We start from the raw sequence: 17,977 nt of genomic DNA on the forward strand, positions 1-17,977 counted from the left end.
CAGCCTCCTCTGATTCATCCTTTTATCTGGTCACTGTGCTCCCTTAACTGAATCCAGAAGACTAAAGAAAGTTTGTAATACATGAATCACATTTAAAATAATATTCCTTTCCAATGGATTATTTTAATAAGAATTTTTAAGGAATTACAGATTACAAAGCTTTTATAAAGCTTAGAATAAAATTTTAAAAGCATGGACTATGTCTATTTTCCCCATGTGAAAATTTAACAGTGCTATGAAACATTCTCCCACTGTGGAATTTGATTTTCTGTACTCATAATTTTTCAGAATGTGGTGGTTTTGGCTAGGGCAAATTAATACTCTCCAAAACAACTCCTGAACACAGCCTCAGAGTTAGTGCAGGTCACAGATACAGTTTTTACTTAGACTGGTACAAATAAGCATACCAAGAAGACATATGCTTCGGGGTTGTTTTTTTTTACAGTTTGAAACAAAAGAGAGAAATCCAGTTTTCTAAATTTGTCATATTTTCTGAGTTAGAATATTTTTGTGGGCCATCCCAGATGAAAGTTACAGAACGTAGAGTTGTTACAATCATCAAGTTTATTCCCTATTAAACATTTTCCCCGATAGTAGCACTGCATTATTTTACAAAGAGAAACAAACCCAAGAAAGTTCACCATATTGTGCGCTAATGACTTGAAGAAAGGAAGGGGAAGACCGGGAATCCCTTCCGTCCCTGGTCTGAAGGGCTTTGGGTAGGGTAGGCAGTGGGAGAAGGTTTGCACTGGCACGCTGCCCTACCTGTCCCTACACAATCCCTTTTGCCAGTCCGAGTGCTAATGGAGAGCGTGACTCTGCCCTAATGATGGGAGCATTCTTACTGAAGGAAAGGCAGCATGGGTATATGTGGGTTTTGTGGAATGACTGTTTCACGACACACAGAAAGGACAATGCCTCAACCCTGACATTTCCCATTGACTAGCTGTCAGCAGATCTATGCTCCCTGTTATGACTCTAAGCAGCACCATCTGAAGCGTCCATTTCTCTCCAAAAATTGGTCAGGGAGCCCAGATATCCATTAATCACTGGAGATAATTGGAGAAACACTTCAAAATATGCTACCTAGGGGCCTTATACTTGGCTACTAGAGATACTCTCAAGCTCCTAACCAGTGACAGTATTGAGAATTAACTTGTATACATAAGAAATAAGGTGTATGACCCGGAGAGAATGAAAAGATGAAGCTCATTTAGTTTTGCCTTATAATATTTTGAATTCAGTGATCCAGTCTGTTCATCTCAACTGAATTCAGTGGGGCTGCACTGGTGAAAATTAGAGGAGAATTTTCCATGTTACCGATGAAAACTCTGGAGTCTCCTCAAGATTTACCTTGCTGACTTGTTTAATTCATTTGCAAGAGCAAAAATAGATATGTCTGCTGAAAAGTGCTTTAAAATGTGGAACAGAATAGCAAATCTAACCTTACTGAACTTTTCTTTTTAAGTTGCTCTTGTGTTTAAGTGTAAAGCAGGTAGCTGGCATAGTTTGTTCCAGTTCTGAGACCGTGACAGAGATTTGCAGTGATACTGATAGCTTTCAGTTACCTTAGAGAATAGGATCACAGAATCATTTAGGTTGGAAAAAAACCCTTAAGTTCAAGTCCAACTGTAAACTTAACACTGCCAAGTCCACCACTAAACCATGACCCTAAGCGCCACATCTACATGTCTTTTAAATACCTCCAGGGGTGGTGACTCAACCACTTCCCTGGGCAGCCTGTTCCAGTGCTTGACAACCCTTTCAAAGAAGAAATTTTTCTAATATCCAATCTAAACTTCCTCTGGCACAATTGAGGCTGTTTCCTTGCGTCCTATCACTTGTTACTTGGGAAAAGAGACCAACCCCTGCCTTGCTACAACCTCCTTTCAGGTAGTTGTGGAGAGCGATAAGGTCTCCCCTCAGCCTCCTTTTCTCCAGGCTAAACAACCCCAGTTCCCTCTTAGACTTGCACTCTAGACCCTTCACCAGCTTCGCTGCCCTTCTCTGGACACACTCCAGCACCTCAATGTCTTCCTTGCGAGGACGGGCCCAAAACTGAACGCAGTATTCAAGGCACCGAGTGCAGGGGGATGATCACTTCCCTAGTCCTGCTGGCCACGCTATTTCTGATATAAGCTATGATGCTATTGACCTTCTTGGCCACCTGGGCACACTGCTGGCTCATATTCAGCCGGCTGTCAACCAACACCCCCAGGCCCTTTTCCACCAGGCAGCTCTCCAGCCACTCTTCCTCAAGCCTGCAGTGTTGCATGGGGTTGTTGTGCAGGTCACAGATTACTCCTTTCCAGCAGTTTACTTGAGGCCACCTTGCCTTGGTAATTAAGAAGTCTAGTTGTATGGAAGCAGGCTGTGGAGGCGATTGACTTCCAGGAGAGAAAACAGACCTGGGCATGTTTAATCTACCAGTATTAATACAGCCCCCATGTCAATCAGTCAGTGACAAGCTAAGGGACAAATACTGGTGAAGGAATTTTACAAAATGTACCTGTTACTTCATCTCAGGCTCGTCTGTAGGAAAAGAGAGATCAGAATGCAGTGACGCAGTATGGCATTTTGAAAAGGTTTGTGTTTCGGTTCCTTTAAGCACTCTTGCAGGATGCTAACTGCTTCTACAAAGGGGACATCTGGCGCTTTGCCTATCAGTTGTGACTATTTTTGTATATGTTTGTTTTCAAATTTATTAGGTGGCATCATCTTCAGTAACAATTACTACCACTGGAGAGCATTCCTTCTCCCCTCCTTTGAAAGTAATTTCGTTATCACAAAATATACAGAAAAAATAAAGTTTTTACAAATCCTTATCATTGAAATGACAGTCATTACCATGGCATTCTATGCTGATCTTTGTTCCTTGAGATCCCTTTTTTGAAATTTATCAAATAATCTGATGCAGGCATTTGGCTTTTGTTCTCCCCTCTCACAGCACACTCCAAGCTTGAAGAAGTTCAAATTCCACTGGTTTTTGATGTCTAATGAGAAAATACATAAATCCTGCAAGAAATCTTTTTTGATGAGAAACTGAATTTCATGAAATAACGCTATTTAGGATGGCTAAAAACTCAGAGAGCATTAAAAACACCATATCTCTTTTTCTGCTCTTTTCAGTTTGTGAAAGGAGCTGGATATGATGCAAAATACTGTTTACGTAACAAGCCTCAAGCATTGAATCAAACCATTTATGAAATGCTTTTATAATGCAACCACTGAGAAAAGCTTTGAATTGTCAACAGTAGTTATCTGATAGTCAAGAACAGGCAGATGATAATGTGTACTTAATATAGTACAGTTCTGGGAGACAGCTGAAGGAGTGAAGTGATATAAGCCTGACTCATGACTCCACAGTGTACTGCTTTAGTGAAAACTGTTAGGTAGAATCTCCATTGCATAGAAAATATTTGCAAGCAATTCATAAAAGGGAACTCGGCAAAAGGAACTGCATCTAAGCATTCTGTGAACAACTCAGACTAGACAGGAAATTATGTGAAGCATCTGATCCCAAATAAAATGACAAATGAAAATGAAATGGTTTTGGCAGTGGACATTTAGCTTTCTGAGTGCTGTCACCGTTCTTTTTGAATTAAATTGACTTCACATGGCCACTCTGTTGGTCCTGCATTCCCATGTGAATGAACTCTCAACAGATGAATCATTAACTTGAATGCAGCCATACAGGTATATCTACATTGCATTCAGGGCTCTATTTAGCATATCTGCAGAGTGCTGTGCTTTATGAACTCTACAGCAAACATACCATAAATTTCTACCAGGATTTTGATATCTCTTGAGAGAGAGACAAGTTCATCTTAAGTATGAGTACGCTTCCTTAGTCCTGGGATGCAGAGGAAAAAGGGGATTTATTTTGTCTTCTACTTATTCTTCTGTTTTCTCTGCCCACCTTCCTACCTCTTCCCCAAAACCTCTTGTACTCTTCACCTGAAAGTGAGGTGCACTAAAACCATTGATGCGTAATTCTAATTTCATGTTCAGTCTTTTGTATAGCCTGTTTCACTGCATTATTTTTACCTGATTAGTGAACATGTGGGTTATAACTTCCTTTACTATCACACATAGTTTTCAAACAGATAGATTCTTTGTTGCTAATGACAGTTCAAAAATATCAATTCTATGTTCTAAATTATCTACCTCCACTAAGATGTTTATAATCTAAAGAACAGAGAGAAAAAGTGTACTTTGAATAAGTCAAATTTGTATGAATTTGAGCTATGGCCAAATCATAAATAGGCTTAATCGTTCTAGAATTTGCTTCCAAAGATTAGCGAATACAGAAAAGGACTAAATTATAAATTACCAGCTTTTCATGAGTCTAACTTTTCTTTAGTCAACTTGCCTTCTCACAACTTTATAGTTAGTATTCATGAGACTGCTGTTCCATTCACATAGCAATGCTAATGCCATTTAACTGTGCAGAAATGCTTGGAAAGCATATGGGATACGTTCACAGACATAACATTAAAAGGAAGAAAACCTCTGTCTGCACTTAAGAATTAAAGTGTAGCTTTGATAACAGGAAGATCCACAAAATTATCCTGTACAGCAACTATATCATCCACCTGCTGAATAGAATCATAGAAGGGTTTGGGTTGGAAGGGACCTTAAAAATCATCCAATCCAGTCCCCCTGCAATGAACAGGGACATCTTCAACTAGATCAGGTTACTTGAAGCCCCGTCCAACCTCACCTTGAATGTTTCCGGGGATGGGGCATCTACCTCCTCTCTGGGCAACATGTTCCAGTGTTTCACCACACTCACTGTGAAAAAATTCTTCCTTATATCTAGTCTAAATCTATCCGCTTTTTGTTTGAAACCATTACCCCTTGTCCTATCGCTACAGGCCCTATTAAAAAGTCTGTCCCCATCTTTATTATAAGCCCCCATTAATATTGAAAAGCTGCAATAAGGTCTCCCCAGAGCCTTCTCTTCTCCAGGCTGAACAACCCCAACTCTCTCAGCCTGTCCTCATAGGAGAGGTGTTCCATCCCTCTGATCATCTTTGTGGCCCTCCTCTGGACCCGCTCCAACAGGTCCATGTCTTTCCTATGCTGAGAGCTCCAGGGCTGGACGCAGTACTCCAGGTGGGGTCTCACCTCCCTTGACCTGCTTCTTTATATGCAGCCCAGGATGTGGTTGGCTTTCTGGGCTGCGAGCACACATTGTTGGCTCATGTCCAGCTTTTCATCCACCAGTATCCCCAAGTCCATCTTGGCAGGGCTGCTCTCAATCCATTCATCCCCTAGCCTGTATTGGTACCGGGGGTTGCCCCGACCCAGATGCAGGACATTGTACTTGGCCTTGTTGAACCTCATGAGGTTCACATGGGCCCACCTCTTTAGCCTGTCCAGGTCCCTCTGGATGGCATCCCATCCCTCAGGCAAGTCAACCGCACCAATCAGCTTGGTGACGTCTGCAAATTTACTGAGAGTGCAGTCTGTGTCATTGATGAAGATATTAAACAGCACTGGTCCCAGTACGGATCCCTGAGGGACACCACTTGTCACCGATCTCCATCTGGACATCGAGGTGTTGACTACTACCCTCTGGATGCGACAATCCAAACAATTCCTCATCCACTGAACAGTCCGCCCATCGAATCCATATCTCTCCAATTTAGAGAGAAGGATGTTGTGGGGGATCGTGTCAAAGGCCTTGCAGAAGTCCAAATAGACGACATCTGTAGGGCTTCCCTTGTCCACTGATGTAGTTACTCCATTGTAGAAAGCCACTAGGTTAGTCAGGCAGGACTTGCCCTTGGTGAAGCCTTGCTGGCTGTCTCGAATCACCTCCCTGTCCTCCATGTACCTTAGCATAGCTTCTAGGAGGATCTGTTTCATGATCTTCCCAGGCATGGAGGTGAGGCTGACAGGTTGGTAGTTCCCAGGGTCCTCCTTTCTACTCTTTTCATAGAATCATAGAATCATAGGATTGGAAGGGACCTCTGGAGATCATCTAGTCCAACCCCCCTGCCAGAGCAGGGTCACCTAGAGCAGGTTGCACAGGAACGCGTCCAGGCGGGTTTTGAACGTCTCCAGAGACGGAGACTCCACCACCTCTCTGGGCAGCCTGTTCCAGTGCTCTGCCACCCTCAAAGGAAAGAAGTTCCTCCTCGTGTTTAGGTGGAACTTCCTATGCTCAAGTTTGTGCCCATTACCCCTTCTCCTATTGCCGGGCACCACTGAAAAGAGCCTGGCCCCATCCTCCTGACACATACCTTTTAAGTATTTATAAGTGTTGATAAGGTCCCCCCTCAGCCGTCTTTTTTCCAGACTGAAGAGACCCAAATCCCTCAGGCTTTCTTCATAAGAGAGGTGTTCCAGTCCCCTGATCATCTTGGTAGCCCTTTGCTGTACCCTCTCCAGCACAGTTCCCTGTCCTTCTTGAACCGGGGAGCCCAGAACTGGACACAGTACTCCAGGTGCAGCCTCACCAGGGCAGAGTAGAGGGGGAGGATGACCTCCCTCGACCTGCTGGCCACACTCTTCTTGATGCACCCCAGGATGCCATTGGCCTTCTTGGCCACAAGGGCACATTGCTGGCTCATGGTCATCCTGTTGTCCACCAGGACTCCCAGGTCTCTTTCCACGGAGCTGCTCTCCAGCAGGTCAGCCCCCAACCTGTACTGGTGCCTGGGGTTATTCCTCCCCAGGTGCAGCACCCTACACTTGCCCTTATTGAATTTCATAAGGTTCCTCTCTGCCCAGATCTACAGCCTGTCCAGGTCTCTCTGTATGGCAGCACAGCCTTCTGGTGTGTCAGCCACCCCTCCCAGCTTTGTGTCATCGGAAAACTTGCTGAGGGTGAACTCTATCCCCTCATCCAGGTCATTGATGAATATATTGAAGAGGACTGGACCCAGTACTGACCCCTGGGGAACGCCACTAGTCACTCACCTCCAACTAGACTCTGTGCCCCTAATCATGACCCTCTGAGCTCTGTCTTTCAGCCAGTTTTCAATCCACCCCACTGCCCATTCATCAAGCCCACACTTCCTAAGCTTCCCTACGAGGATGCTGTGGGAGACCGTGTCGAAAGCCTTGCTGAAGTCAAGGTAGACCACATCCACTGCCCTCCCCTCATCTATCCATCCAGTCACGCCATCACAGAAGGCTATCAGATTAGTCAGACATGGTTTCCCCTTGGTGAATCCATGTTGAGTCCTTCTGATAGCTTTCTTTTCCTCCACATGCCTTGAGATGATGCTCAGAACGAGCTGTTCCATCATCTTTCCAGGGATGGACCGGCCTGTAGTTCCCCGGCTCCTCCTTCTTGCCCTTTTTGAAGGCTGGAGTGACACTGGCTTTCCTCCAGTCCTCAGGCACCTCGCCTGTTCTCCAGGACCTTTCAAAGACGACGGAGAGCATTCCAGCAATGACTTCCGCCAGCGCCCTCAGCACTCTCGGGTGCATCCCATGGGGGCCCATGGACTTGTGAATATCTAATTGATCTAATTGATCCCTCAATCCTCCTCAACCCAAGGGAAGTCGTCTTCTTTCCCCGTTACTTCCCCCAATGCCTGGGACTCCTGAGGGCTGGGCCGAGCAGTAAAGACCAAAGCAAAGGCGGCATTCAGTAACTCCGCCTTCTCCGCATCCTCCATCACCATGGCTCCTGTCTCATTCAGCAGTGGGCCCACAACTTCTCTGGTCTTCCTTTTGCCTCCAATATACTTGTAGAAGCCCTTCCTGTTGAGCTTGACATCCCTAGCCAGGTTTAATTCCAAGGAGGCCTTGGCTTTCCTTGTTTCATCCCTGCACGCTCTGGCAGCATTCTTGTAATCCTCCCAAGGTGTCAGCCCCTTCTTCCACTTACTGTAAACTTCCTTCTTCCACTTGAGCTTTTTCAGAAGCTCCCTGCTCAACCATGCAGGTCTCCTGCGTCCCTTGCCCGATTTCTTTCTCTTAGGGATGCACCGATCCTGAGCTTGGAGGAAGTGGTCTTTGAATACCAACCAGCTGTCTTGAGCCCCTTTGCCTTCCAGAGCCCTAGCCCACGAGATCTCTCCACTCTCTTTTGTTATGGTTTGAAGAAGCCACAACAATTTATTGCTGCTTAGACAACTATTCTATCACCCCATGACCCCTCCCCACCTGGGAAGGGGAATTGGGGAAGGACAAGGAAACCCAAGGGTTGAAATGTAAACAGATTTAATAGAATATGACTAAATAATTAATAATACTAAAGAACCACCTCTGATCCCGATACCAATATAAAACATACAAGGATTATACTCAGCCAATTCTATCAGTAGGAACCTGTCCACTCCCAGCAGTGGACAGTAAATGTCGGACACTGCGAATGCAACGGCTTCGGGAGGAAGGGAAGGCCTCAGGGGTCCGGCACCGGGGCAAGAAGTTCTTAGGATCGCAGCCGACAAGGAAGAGAGAGAACTTCTCAGCAAGCTTTCTATTTTATATTGAATGTGACGTTCATGGTATGAAATAATCGTGTTGGACGGCTTGGGTCAAGTGCCCGGGTCTCACTCCTCCTCATCCCCGCACCTGGCTAACTCGAAAACACTGAGACCTGGAAATCCTCATACCATATCTGGCTATAAACTATCTTTACTCTTCGCCTGACCCATATCCCTCAGGGCTGTGACCTCTACCAGTGCATAACCACTGCAGCCCAGGCTGCCTCCAATCTTGATGTCACTGATTAGCTCTCTTGCATTGGTGACCATCAGGTCCAGTATTGCATCCCCTATGGTAGGGCTGTCTATTACCTGTCTTAAGAAGTTATCCTCAATGTACTCTAGGAGTCTCCTGTATTGCCTACAGCTCACTGTGTTACTTTTCCAGCAGATGTTGGGGTGGTTGAAGTCCCCCAGCAGGATGAGACTCTGCGAGCGCGATGCCTCCTGTAAGTGGAGTAAGAAGGCTTTGCCAATAGGCTCCCCTTGATTGGGCGGCTTGTAGTAGACACCAACCGCAAGGTTCCCTTTGTTGCCTCAGTCTCTAATTCTTACCCATAAGCTTTCAACCTGCTCGTGGCTATTCTTCAGAGACAGCTCTTCACAATCTATTAATTTCTTGACGTAGAGGGCAACCCCTCTGCCCTTCCTTCCTCGCCTGTCACTTCTGAACAGCCTGTAGCCATTGATAGCCGCACTGCAGTCATGGGATTCGACCCACCAAGTTTGAGTAACGGCAATTAGGTCATAGCTTTCTAGCAGCATGGTGGCTTCTAACTCCTGTTTGTTGCCCATGCTGCGTGCATTGGTGGAGAGGCACTTCAGCTGGGTTGTCGGCTGTGTCACCTTCTTAGAGGAACACCCCTTAATTCCTTTGGGGTATTTCACTGGTGTTTCCCTGTTGGATCCTATTACCTCAGGAGCCCCTGGCTCCTCTCTGTAAGACTTCAAGTGTGCTCCAATGTACCCAGTATGTCTCAGAGCAACAGGCTGAGGGCCCTCAATAGTACCCCATCCCCACGTCTTGTAGCTGTCCCCACATCTAGTACCCTGCCATCCCACAGCTTGCCATGGGCAAGCCTGATATTATTCCCTTTCCCCTTCAAGTTTAGTTTAAAGCTCTGTCAATCAGCCCCACTGGCTCATGAGCAAAGACCCTCTTCCTCCTTTGAGAAACACGAATCCCATCCGAGGCCAATAGGCCTGGTGCCATGTAGACCATTCCATTATTGAAAACCCCAAAATGTTTATTATTAATTTAATTTTATTGCAATAATGTTTTGCATCCTCCAAGCACATAGGTACAGAATTTTTTTTGCTGACTTTCAAACAAAAATAGTTTATTAATTCCCACCAAAAAGTTACAAAGTTCTCATTTCATTGATATTAGGTTTAAAATTATTGTGAACTGAATCTAATTTCATATCACATGGCTATTTCTTCCTAATGAAGAATTAAAAATCCATTTCTGTTTACTTTTAAGAGGATAGGTTTTATTTTGCTTCTTTATAATTAAAGCTAGGAATAGGTGCATTAGTGATTGCAGTACTGGAAAAAAACAACTACTGAGTTTCATACAGTCATAGAATCCTAGAATCGTTTGGGTTCGAAAAGACCTTTAAGATCATCAAGTCCAACCTAACTCCACCACTAAACCATGTCCCTTAGCACAATGTATCCACGTTTTTTAAATACCTCCAGGGATGGAGACTCAACCACTTCCCTGGGCAGCTTGTTCCAGTGCTTGACAACCCTTTCAAAGAAGAAATTTTTCTAATATCCAATCTAAACCTCCCCTGGGGACCCTTGAGGCCATTTCATCTTGTCCTTGCTTGTCCTATTGCTTGCTACTTGGGAAAAGAGACCAACGCCAACCTCACTACAACTTCCTTTCAGGTAGTTGTGGAGAGCGATAAGGTCTCCCCTCAGCCTCCTTTTCTCCAGGCTAAACATCCCCAGTTCCCTCAGCTGCTCCTCATAAGACGTGTTCTCTAGACCCTTCACCAGCTTTGTTGCCCTGCTCTGGACTCATTCCAGAATCTCAATGTCTTTCTTGTAGTGAGGGGCCCAAAACTGGACACAGTATTCGAGGTGGGGGTCTCACCAGTGCCGAGTACAGGGGGATGATCACTTCCCTAGTCCGGCTCACCACACTATTCCTGATATAAGCTATGATGCTGTTGGCCTTCTTGGCCACCTGGGCACGCTGCTGGCTCATATTCAGACGGCAGTCGACCAACACCCCCCAGGTCCTTTTCTGACAGGCAGCTTTCCAGCCACTCTTCCCCAAGCCTGCAGCATTGCATGGGGTTGTTGTGACCCAAGTGCAGGACCTGGCGCTTAGACTTGTTGAACCTCATACAATTGGCCTCGGCCCATCGACCCAGCCTGTCCAGGTCCCTCTGCAAAGCCTTCCTACCCTCAAGCAGATCAACACTCCTGCCCAACTTGGTGTCGTCTGCAAACTTCCTGAGGGTGCACTCGATCCCCTTGTCCAGACCATTGATAAAGATGTTAAACAGAACCGGCCCCAATACTGAGCCCTGGGGAACACCACTTGTGACCAGCCGCCAACTGGATTTAACTCCATCCACCACAACTCTTTGGGCCTGGACATCCAGCTAGTTTTTTATCCAGCGCAGAGTACGCAGCCAGTTTCTCCAGGAGGATGCTGTGGGAAACAATGTCAAAGGCTTTACTAAAGTCTAGGTAAACAACATCCACAGCCTTTCCCTCGTCCACTAAGTGGGTCACCTTGTCATCGAAAGAGATCAGGCTAGTCGAGCAGGACCTGCCTTTTGTTAACCCATGCTCACCTGGTTGTCCTATACGTGCCATGTGATGGCACTGAAGATGATCTGCTCCATAACATTCACAGGCACCAAGGTCAGATGACCAAGCTTGTTAGTTCCCTGGGTCCTCCTTCTGGCCCTTCTTGTAGATGGGCGTCACATTTGCTAACCTCCAGCCAACTGGGACCTCCCCGGTTAGCCAGGACTGCTGATAAATGATGGAAAGTGGCTTGGTGAGCACCTCTGCCAGCTCCCGCAGTACCCTTGGGTGGATCCTATCCAGCCCCATAGACTTGTGTATGTCTAAATGGTGTAGCAGGTCGCTAACCATTTTACTCTGGATTATGGGAGCTTCATTCTGCTCCCCATCTCTGTCTTCCAGCTCAGGGGTCTGAGAACAATTGGTCTTATTAGTAAAGACTAAGGCAAAGAAGGCATTAAGTACCTCATTCTTTTCCTCATCCTTTGTCGCAATGTTTCCCCCTGCGTCCAATGAAGGATGGAGACTCCACCTTTTGTTGTTAATATATTTATAGAAACATGTTTAATTGACTACAGTAGCCAGATTAAGTTCTAGTTGGGCTTTGGCCCTTCTAATTTTCCCCCTGCATAACCTCACGACATCTTTGTATTCTTCCTGAGTTACCTGCTCCTTCTTCCAAAGATCGTAAACTCTCTTTTTTTTTTTCCTGAGTTCCGGCCAGAGCTCTCTGTTCAGCCAGGTCAGTCTCCTTCCCTGCCGGCTCTTCTTTCTGCATGGCCTGCTCCTGCGCCTTTAAGATTTCCTTGTTGAAGAATGTCCAGCCTTCCTGGACTCCTTTGCCCTTCAGGACTGCCTCCCAAGGGACTCTGTCAACCAGGCTCCTGAAAAGACTTTAGTCTGCCCTCCGGAAGTCCAAGGTAGCAGTTCTGCTGTCCCCCCTCCTTACTTCTCCATCAGTTGAAAACTCTGTCATTTTGTGATCACTATGCCCAAGACAGCCTCCAACCACCACATCACCCACCAGTCCTTCTCTGTTCACAAACAACAGGTCCAGTGGGGCATCTTCCCTAGTTGGCCCCTTTACCACCTGTGTCAGGAAGTTATCTTCCACGCACTCCAGGAACCTCCTAGAGTGTTCCCTCTCCTCTGTATTGTATTTCCAGCAGACATCTGGTAAGCTGAAGTCCCCCATGAGAACAAGGGTTAGCGATCATGAGACATCTCCCAGCTGCTTATAGAATATGTTATCTGCCTCTTCATCCTGGTTGGGTGGTCTATAACAGACTCCCACCGTGATATCTGCCTTTTTGGCCTTTTCCCTGATTCTTACACATAAACACTTGACCCTTTCATCACCATCATTAAGCTCTAGACAGTCAAAACGCTCCCTAACATACAGGGCCACCCCACCACCTCTCCTTCCTTGCCTATCCCTTCTGAAGAGCTAATAGCCATCCATGGCAGCACTCCAGTCGTGCGAGTCATCCCACCATGTTTCCGTGACTGCAAATATATCATAGTTTTCCAGCTGCACAATGGCTTCCAACTCCTCCTGTTTCTTTCCCCCGCTGCGTGCATTGGTGTAGATGCACTTCAGTTGGCCTATTGATCCCTCCACCTTTTTGCTGGGAGAAGCCCTAATTCCTACTTGACCATTCTCAGGCACTTCTGTGGCTTCTAACACCCTTGCGTGTTTGCTGTCGCGTTCTGATGTTTTCAGAATATTTCTAAAGTAGCAGATGAAAAATGATTAAGTAGTATTCTACCTCTTCACAATGTTTTCCATGGCAGATCAAGTATTTGTACTTGAAAAACAGTTATATATTCTGCGTTATGTGCTTTGAAAGAATTACCATAGATTTCCTGGATATCGGGAGAAGAGTTCATTAGCTCACTAGTGTTGGTTGATGAACATTACTATGTAGGTACAACACAATCAGTTATAACAACTGTTAAACATATAGAGATGTATCAAAATCATCAGCTGATTTGGCCCATTACTAGAGTTTCAATCTTCTACTTGCTGTGTCTAGTTTAGAAAAATATTTCTACCAATGAATAAAGCACATTTTAATAAGCCTTTTATCCTTAAGCACTCAATGTGAAGTTTTATGATAACACATAGAAAAGCACGTCTCTGTAGGAGCTTGGTGATTTTACCTCCTGGTTGAAAGTGAGATGAGATAAACTATCGGTAACTGAAAAATGATAAAATGGTGGTCTAACTCTGACACAGATGTGCTGTCTCGATAACTAATCCATTTAAGAACATACAGTGAGCCAAAATGTCTCAGAAAAATGGAGTATTATATTTGAAAAGCTAAGGTAAAATCTGCACACCTTCAGAACAATGCCTGACATAACATATCTTTTATTTTATACAGTTCTTCAAAATGTATTTCTACCCTAAAATACAGCTTTGTAATTCATAGTGCTCTCTCGCTGGCATGTAAAAATACTGTACTCTGCCTGTTAGCCGTGCTAAGTGCACCAGCATCACTAAAGGCTGCTATTCTATCTCTTGTAAGTTAATGTTTCTTTCACTGTTTACAATTTCTTCCACTGAAATCCAGTTTCAAACGCAGTTTCAACAGGTCCAGTGGGGCGTCTTCCCTAGTCGGCTCCTTCACCAGCTGTGTCAGGAAGTTATCTTCCACACACTCATAGAATCGTAGAATCATAGAATAGCCTAGGTTGGAAGGGGCCTTTCAGATGAGCTAGTCCAACCATCAACCTAACTCTGACAAAAAACATCACTAAACCAAATCTCCAAGCGCTATGTCTGCCCCTCTTTTAAATACCTCCAGGGATGGGAACCTCCAGGAACCTCCTAGATTGTTTCTTCTCTGCTATATTTTATTTCCAGCAGACATTTGGTAAGTTGAAGTCCCCCATGAAAACATGGGCTAGCGATTGTGAGATTTCTCACAGCTGCTTATAGAATATCTTATCTGCCTCTTCATCCTGGTTGGGCGGTCTATAACAGACTCCCACCATGATATCTGCCTTGTTGGCCCTCCCCCTGTTTCTTACTCATAAACACTCAACCCTGTCATCACCATTATTAAGCTCTAGACAATCAAAACACTCCCTAATATACAGTGCTACCCCACCACCTGCCTGTTCTTTTCTGAAGAGTTTATAGCCATCCATTGCAGCACTCCAGTTGTTTGAGTTGTCCCACCATGTTTCTGTGAAGGTAAATACCTTGATTAAAGGACCATTTCCTAACCATCCAATGAATTATTGCATACATAGACAGGAAAACGGAGGTTGGGGCTCTTCAGATACTGTTACTGCAAGGACTAACGTGCCTTTGAGACTTTGCCATAGGTGATATGAAAAGCAAGAGCAAATTTTGAATACAACAAAAAATAATCTACTGCAAGTGATGCTTTACTGCAGGCAGTCATGCTTAGATGACCAGATGGCATCAGTGGCAAAAATGTCATCTCTCATCTCTACTTGCCTAGAAACTTTGTCACGTATAAGACCTGGCTATAACTGTTCATCAGTTGGGACTTACACACTGTGTTTTTGTAATTCGCTGCAGCTGAAACAAAACGCAGAATCTTGGTTTGCACAGACTGACTATATGAGAGGATCACTGTGTTTTTCTGTTCTTGTGTCTCCCCTGGTTTCAGCTGAAAGTTTTACTCCTAATTTTCCAAAGAACTATTGGCTCAAACTCTGAGGTATGATAAAGATGCCATTATGGAAATACACTAGTCTGAAGCAATGCAGATCAGGTAGCTGAGAATAAATCATACAAGGAGCTGTGGATAATAGGCTTTCTGAGGCAAGGAGAAATTAGGCAGTACCATTAGAAAAGTCTGTGAAACTTCTTCAGAAAAGACCTTTTTCAGGAATGAAACTCACAATCCTAGTGTTAAAAAAACCTAGGAACAACATCAGAGAGCCATATACCCTCACAGAAGTAATTGACTGTTATTTTGTCTGTAATGGATTGGTTGGAACATGACTTAAAGTGAGCAGAAAAAAAACAGCTACTGCTTACTTTTGTATTGTATTTACTGGTTTTCTTATTATGAATAAGTGCATTGATATTCTGGAAGAGCACAAGATCCTGCTTGTCAATAGTAACTCAGCATTAATAAAGTCAGTGTAATCAAATGGCAGTAAAGATATAAAAGTGGGCAAGTGGGATCACATTTAGAAAAATTAAAGGAAGATACCAGTTCTGGCTTTCATTTCATAGCAACATGAAACATTAGGTTACTTCCTAACCAATGTTAGGAAGTAGCCAAGGCGGCCAATCTGAAAGTACAAATACAATCTGGATTCAATATTAATATCTCAATGTGATCTGAACATTTTTGTTGAACTACTTAGGCTGTAGGTTGGTGCAGTATTAGCCAATGATGATCTTATTCCCTTTTACACAGGAGGCTTTCCATTTCATTTCATAGTCTACTTCATGATCCACTGTGATCACAGCCATTAATTGCTCCATCCCCAAGGGGAAAATTGCCATGGCTTAACACAGGCACGTGTTAAGCAAGCAGAACATCATTGCCCTTCCTTATAAATAAGGCACAGCCAAATTCCACCCTTGAGCTGTCTGTTCACACGCACAAAAATATCACAGAAGTAAATCTGAATTTCCCATATTTTACTTAGAAAAAACTCATGTTGACAGTTAAGTTGGGAACAACTTGGTAAAGGGCTTCATGAGATGACCCAGAATTATTTACAAAACAAACTGAGGCCAACATTAGGCGAAACAAACACAAATAATATACCTTCAGGAGCATTCTGAAACTAGAGTCTACATTGAAAGCACTGGTGAACTGAGTGTTTCCAAATTTCTTTTGGTGGCTTTTTTGAGGGAAGGAGGATTAATAAATTAAAATTACCTTAAAACTGCAAATATTTTCTAGCTCTTTTACTAACGATGAGCCAATATAATGTTATTGGTGACGAAGGCTACAAAACAAACTTTCATTCATTAGCAAGCCAACCAACAAAAACCAAAAGTAACCTTGAATAAATTGCAGGGTAGTGTATTACTAGGCATGTATTTTTACACTTAAGTCTGAAGCTAACTGTTTAGAAAAATAATGTTTAGAAAGCACAATGAAAAATGTACAATACTTACAACCATACCGTTTAGGGACACCCAGCAATCTGGTGGGAAATCCTGGAGCAATGGTACTAAAAACTGCAGACAACCATCCCAGTGGCACAGCAGCAGCATCATTCCAATCAGATTAAAGATTCTCACCACAGCACTGGCCAGATCGTACGTCATGTGGAAAATCTGTAGGCAAAAATTACACGTGATATATGTGATACAAATCAGAAACACAAATCATTTACTTCTCATCAGGCAGGTTAAAGACAAAGAAGTAGCATCCTGGACTTCTATGAAAGCTGAGAGTTCTCAGCAAGGCCCATTAATCTGGGCAGAGTGCTGTGCTGACACACCTGACTCTTGGCTGCACCCCAGTGTTATATAAGCTGATGAAAAGGGCTTATTTTGGATTTGAAGTAATCAACTGAAGTGTTTTCTTAAAGCCTACAACTTCTTTCAATTGAAGCAAGTCTCACAAATTAAAAAAAAAAAAAGTTGGGAAGCTCAGTAAAGGTAGTGAAACCGTTACTTGTCTGTGACCTTGGTGTCTAAATAATCACAAAGTTGTGGGAGAGACAAATTCAATGACCCGTTCTGAAAAGATTCACTTTCACGTTTCTTACCTTCTTAAAAGCACCAAAATCTGAGTGAAGAAACACTATAAATAATTTTACATATATTTGGACTTCTGTTTCTACACTGTGTATTTATTAATCCAATTTGCACATACCAGTCCACCAAGAAAAATGACACTCAAGTATTTCATTGCTCTTAATCATTGGCAGTTTTTCTAAAATACTGAGAACACTGAAACACCTGTAGTAGCTAAGTTTATGTCAAACTAATATAATCATTTGGATTTCAATATATTGTTCTGTTCTTAGGCAAAAAATGTTTGCATTTGAAAAGTCTTACAGCAACACATAATATATATACTCTTAAAAACAACATAGACATTTTCAAGTTTGTCATAGGCAAGATTGTTGGACAGAATTAATATGAACAGCTGCAGTCAGTTGCCAAATAGTATGAAGAAAAACATTATATTTAGCACTTTTCTTCTATATTGTTTTTAAAGCACTTCCAAGCTACGAATACAGACATATTCTTTACTTTTTACACAATTCAGTCAAGTCAGGGTAAATATTCTGTATTTTAATACGTATAATTATCACCATCCAGGAGTTCGATTTAGAAGATGAAGAATGTCTACTTGATATTTCATGGAATTTTAAATAGAAAATATTATTTAATTGTACAGATAGACATAGAAATCAGAAGCTTTAGTGCTGAAAACATCAGATTGCTAGAAGTATACAGCCATATTGGCACATGCCATTTTGCATCTGTAAATAAAAGAATTCATACATAAAAGAGGGAATGTTTGTATCCTGACTTTTACATATCTAAACTGAAAGTAGAGATTAAGTACCCACACTGTAAATGAGTGCAAGTGCAAATATGGAGAGCGTGTTAAGGTGCCTTTAACATCGTTTTCTGTTAGCGGGAGCTTGTCCTTGTTTGAAAATGATGGTGTATGGTTTGAGTCCCAAAATGCAAAACCTACATAGTAGAAACATACCTCAGACATTAACTTTATGTGCAAAACATTTTTTCAAGCTAGGGCATTTTAAGGCAATATATTCCAAATCCCAGT

General features: G+C 43.4%; 1 protein-coding gene across 1 annotated transcript in view; it reads right to left on the reverse strand.

Annotated features, from left to right (window-relative positions):
- LOC141735550 (potassium/sodium hyperpolarization-activated cyclic nucleotide-gated channel 1-like) overlaps nucleotides 1-17,977 on the reverse strand; it is a 318,988-nt gene that overhangs the window by 114,070 nt on the left and 186,941 nt on the right. The window contains exon 3 of the mRNA XM_074568526.1: nucleotides 16,345-16,506. Coding sequence (XP_074424627.1) covers nucleotides 16,345-16,506 — 162 coding nt within the window. The remainder of the gene's footprint in view (nucleotides 1-16,344; nucleotides 16,507-17,977) is intronic.

The sequence above is a fragment of the Larus michahellis genome, chromosome W (genome assembly GCF_964199755.1).
Source record: "Larus michahellis chromosome W, bLarMic1.1, whole genome shotgun sequence".
In the NCBI taxonomy this organism is placed as follows: Eukaryota; Metazoa; Chordata; class Aves; order Charadriiformes; family Laridae; genus Larus; species Larus michahellis.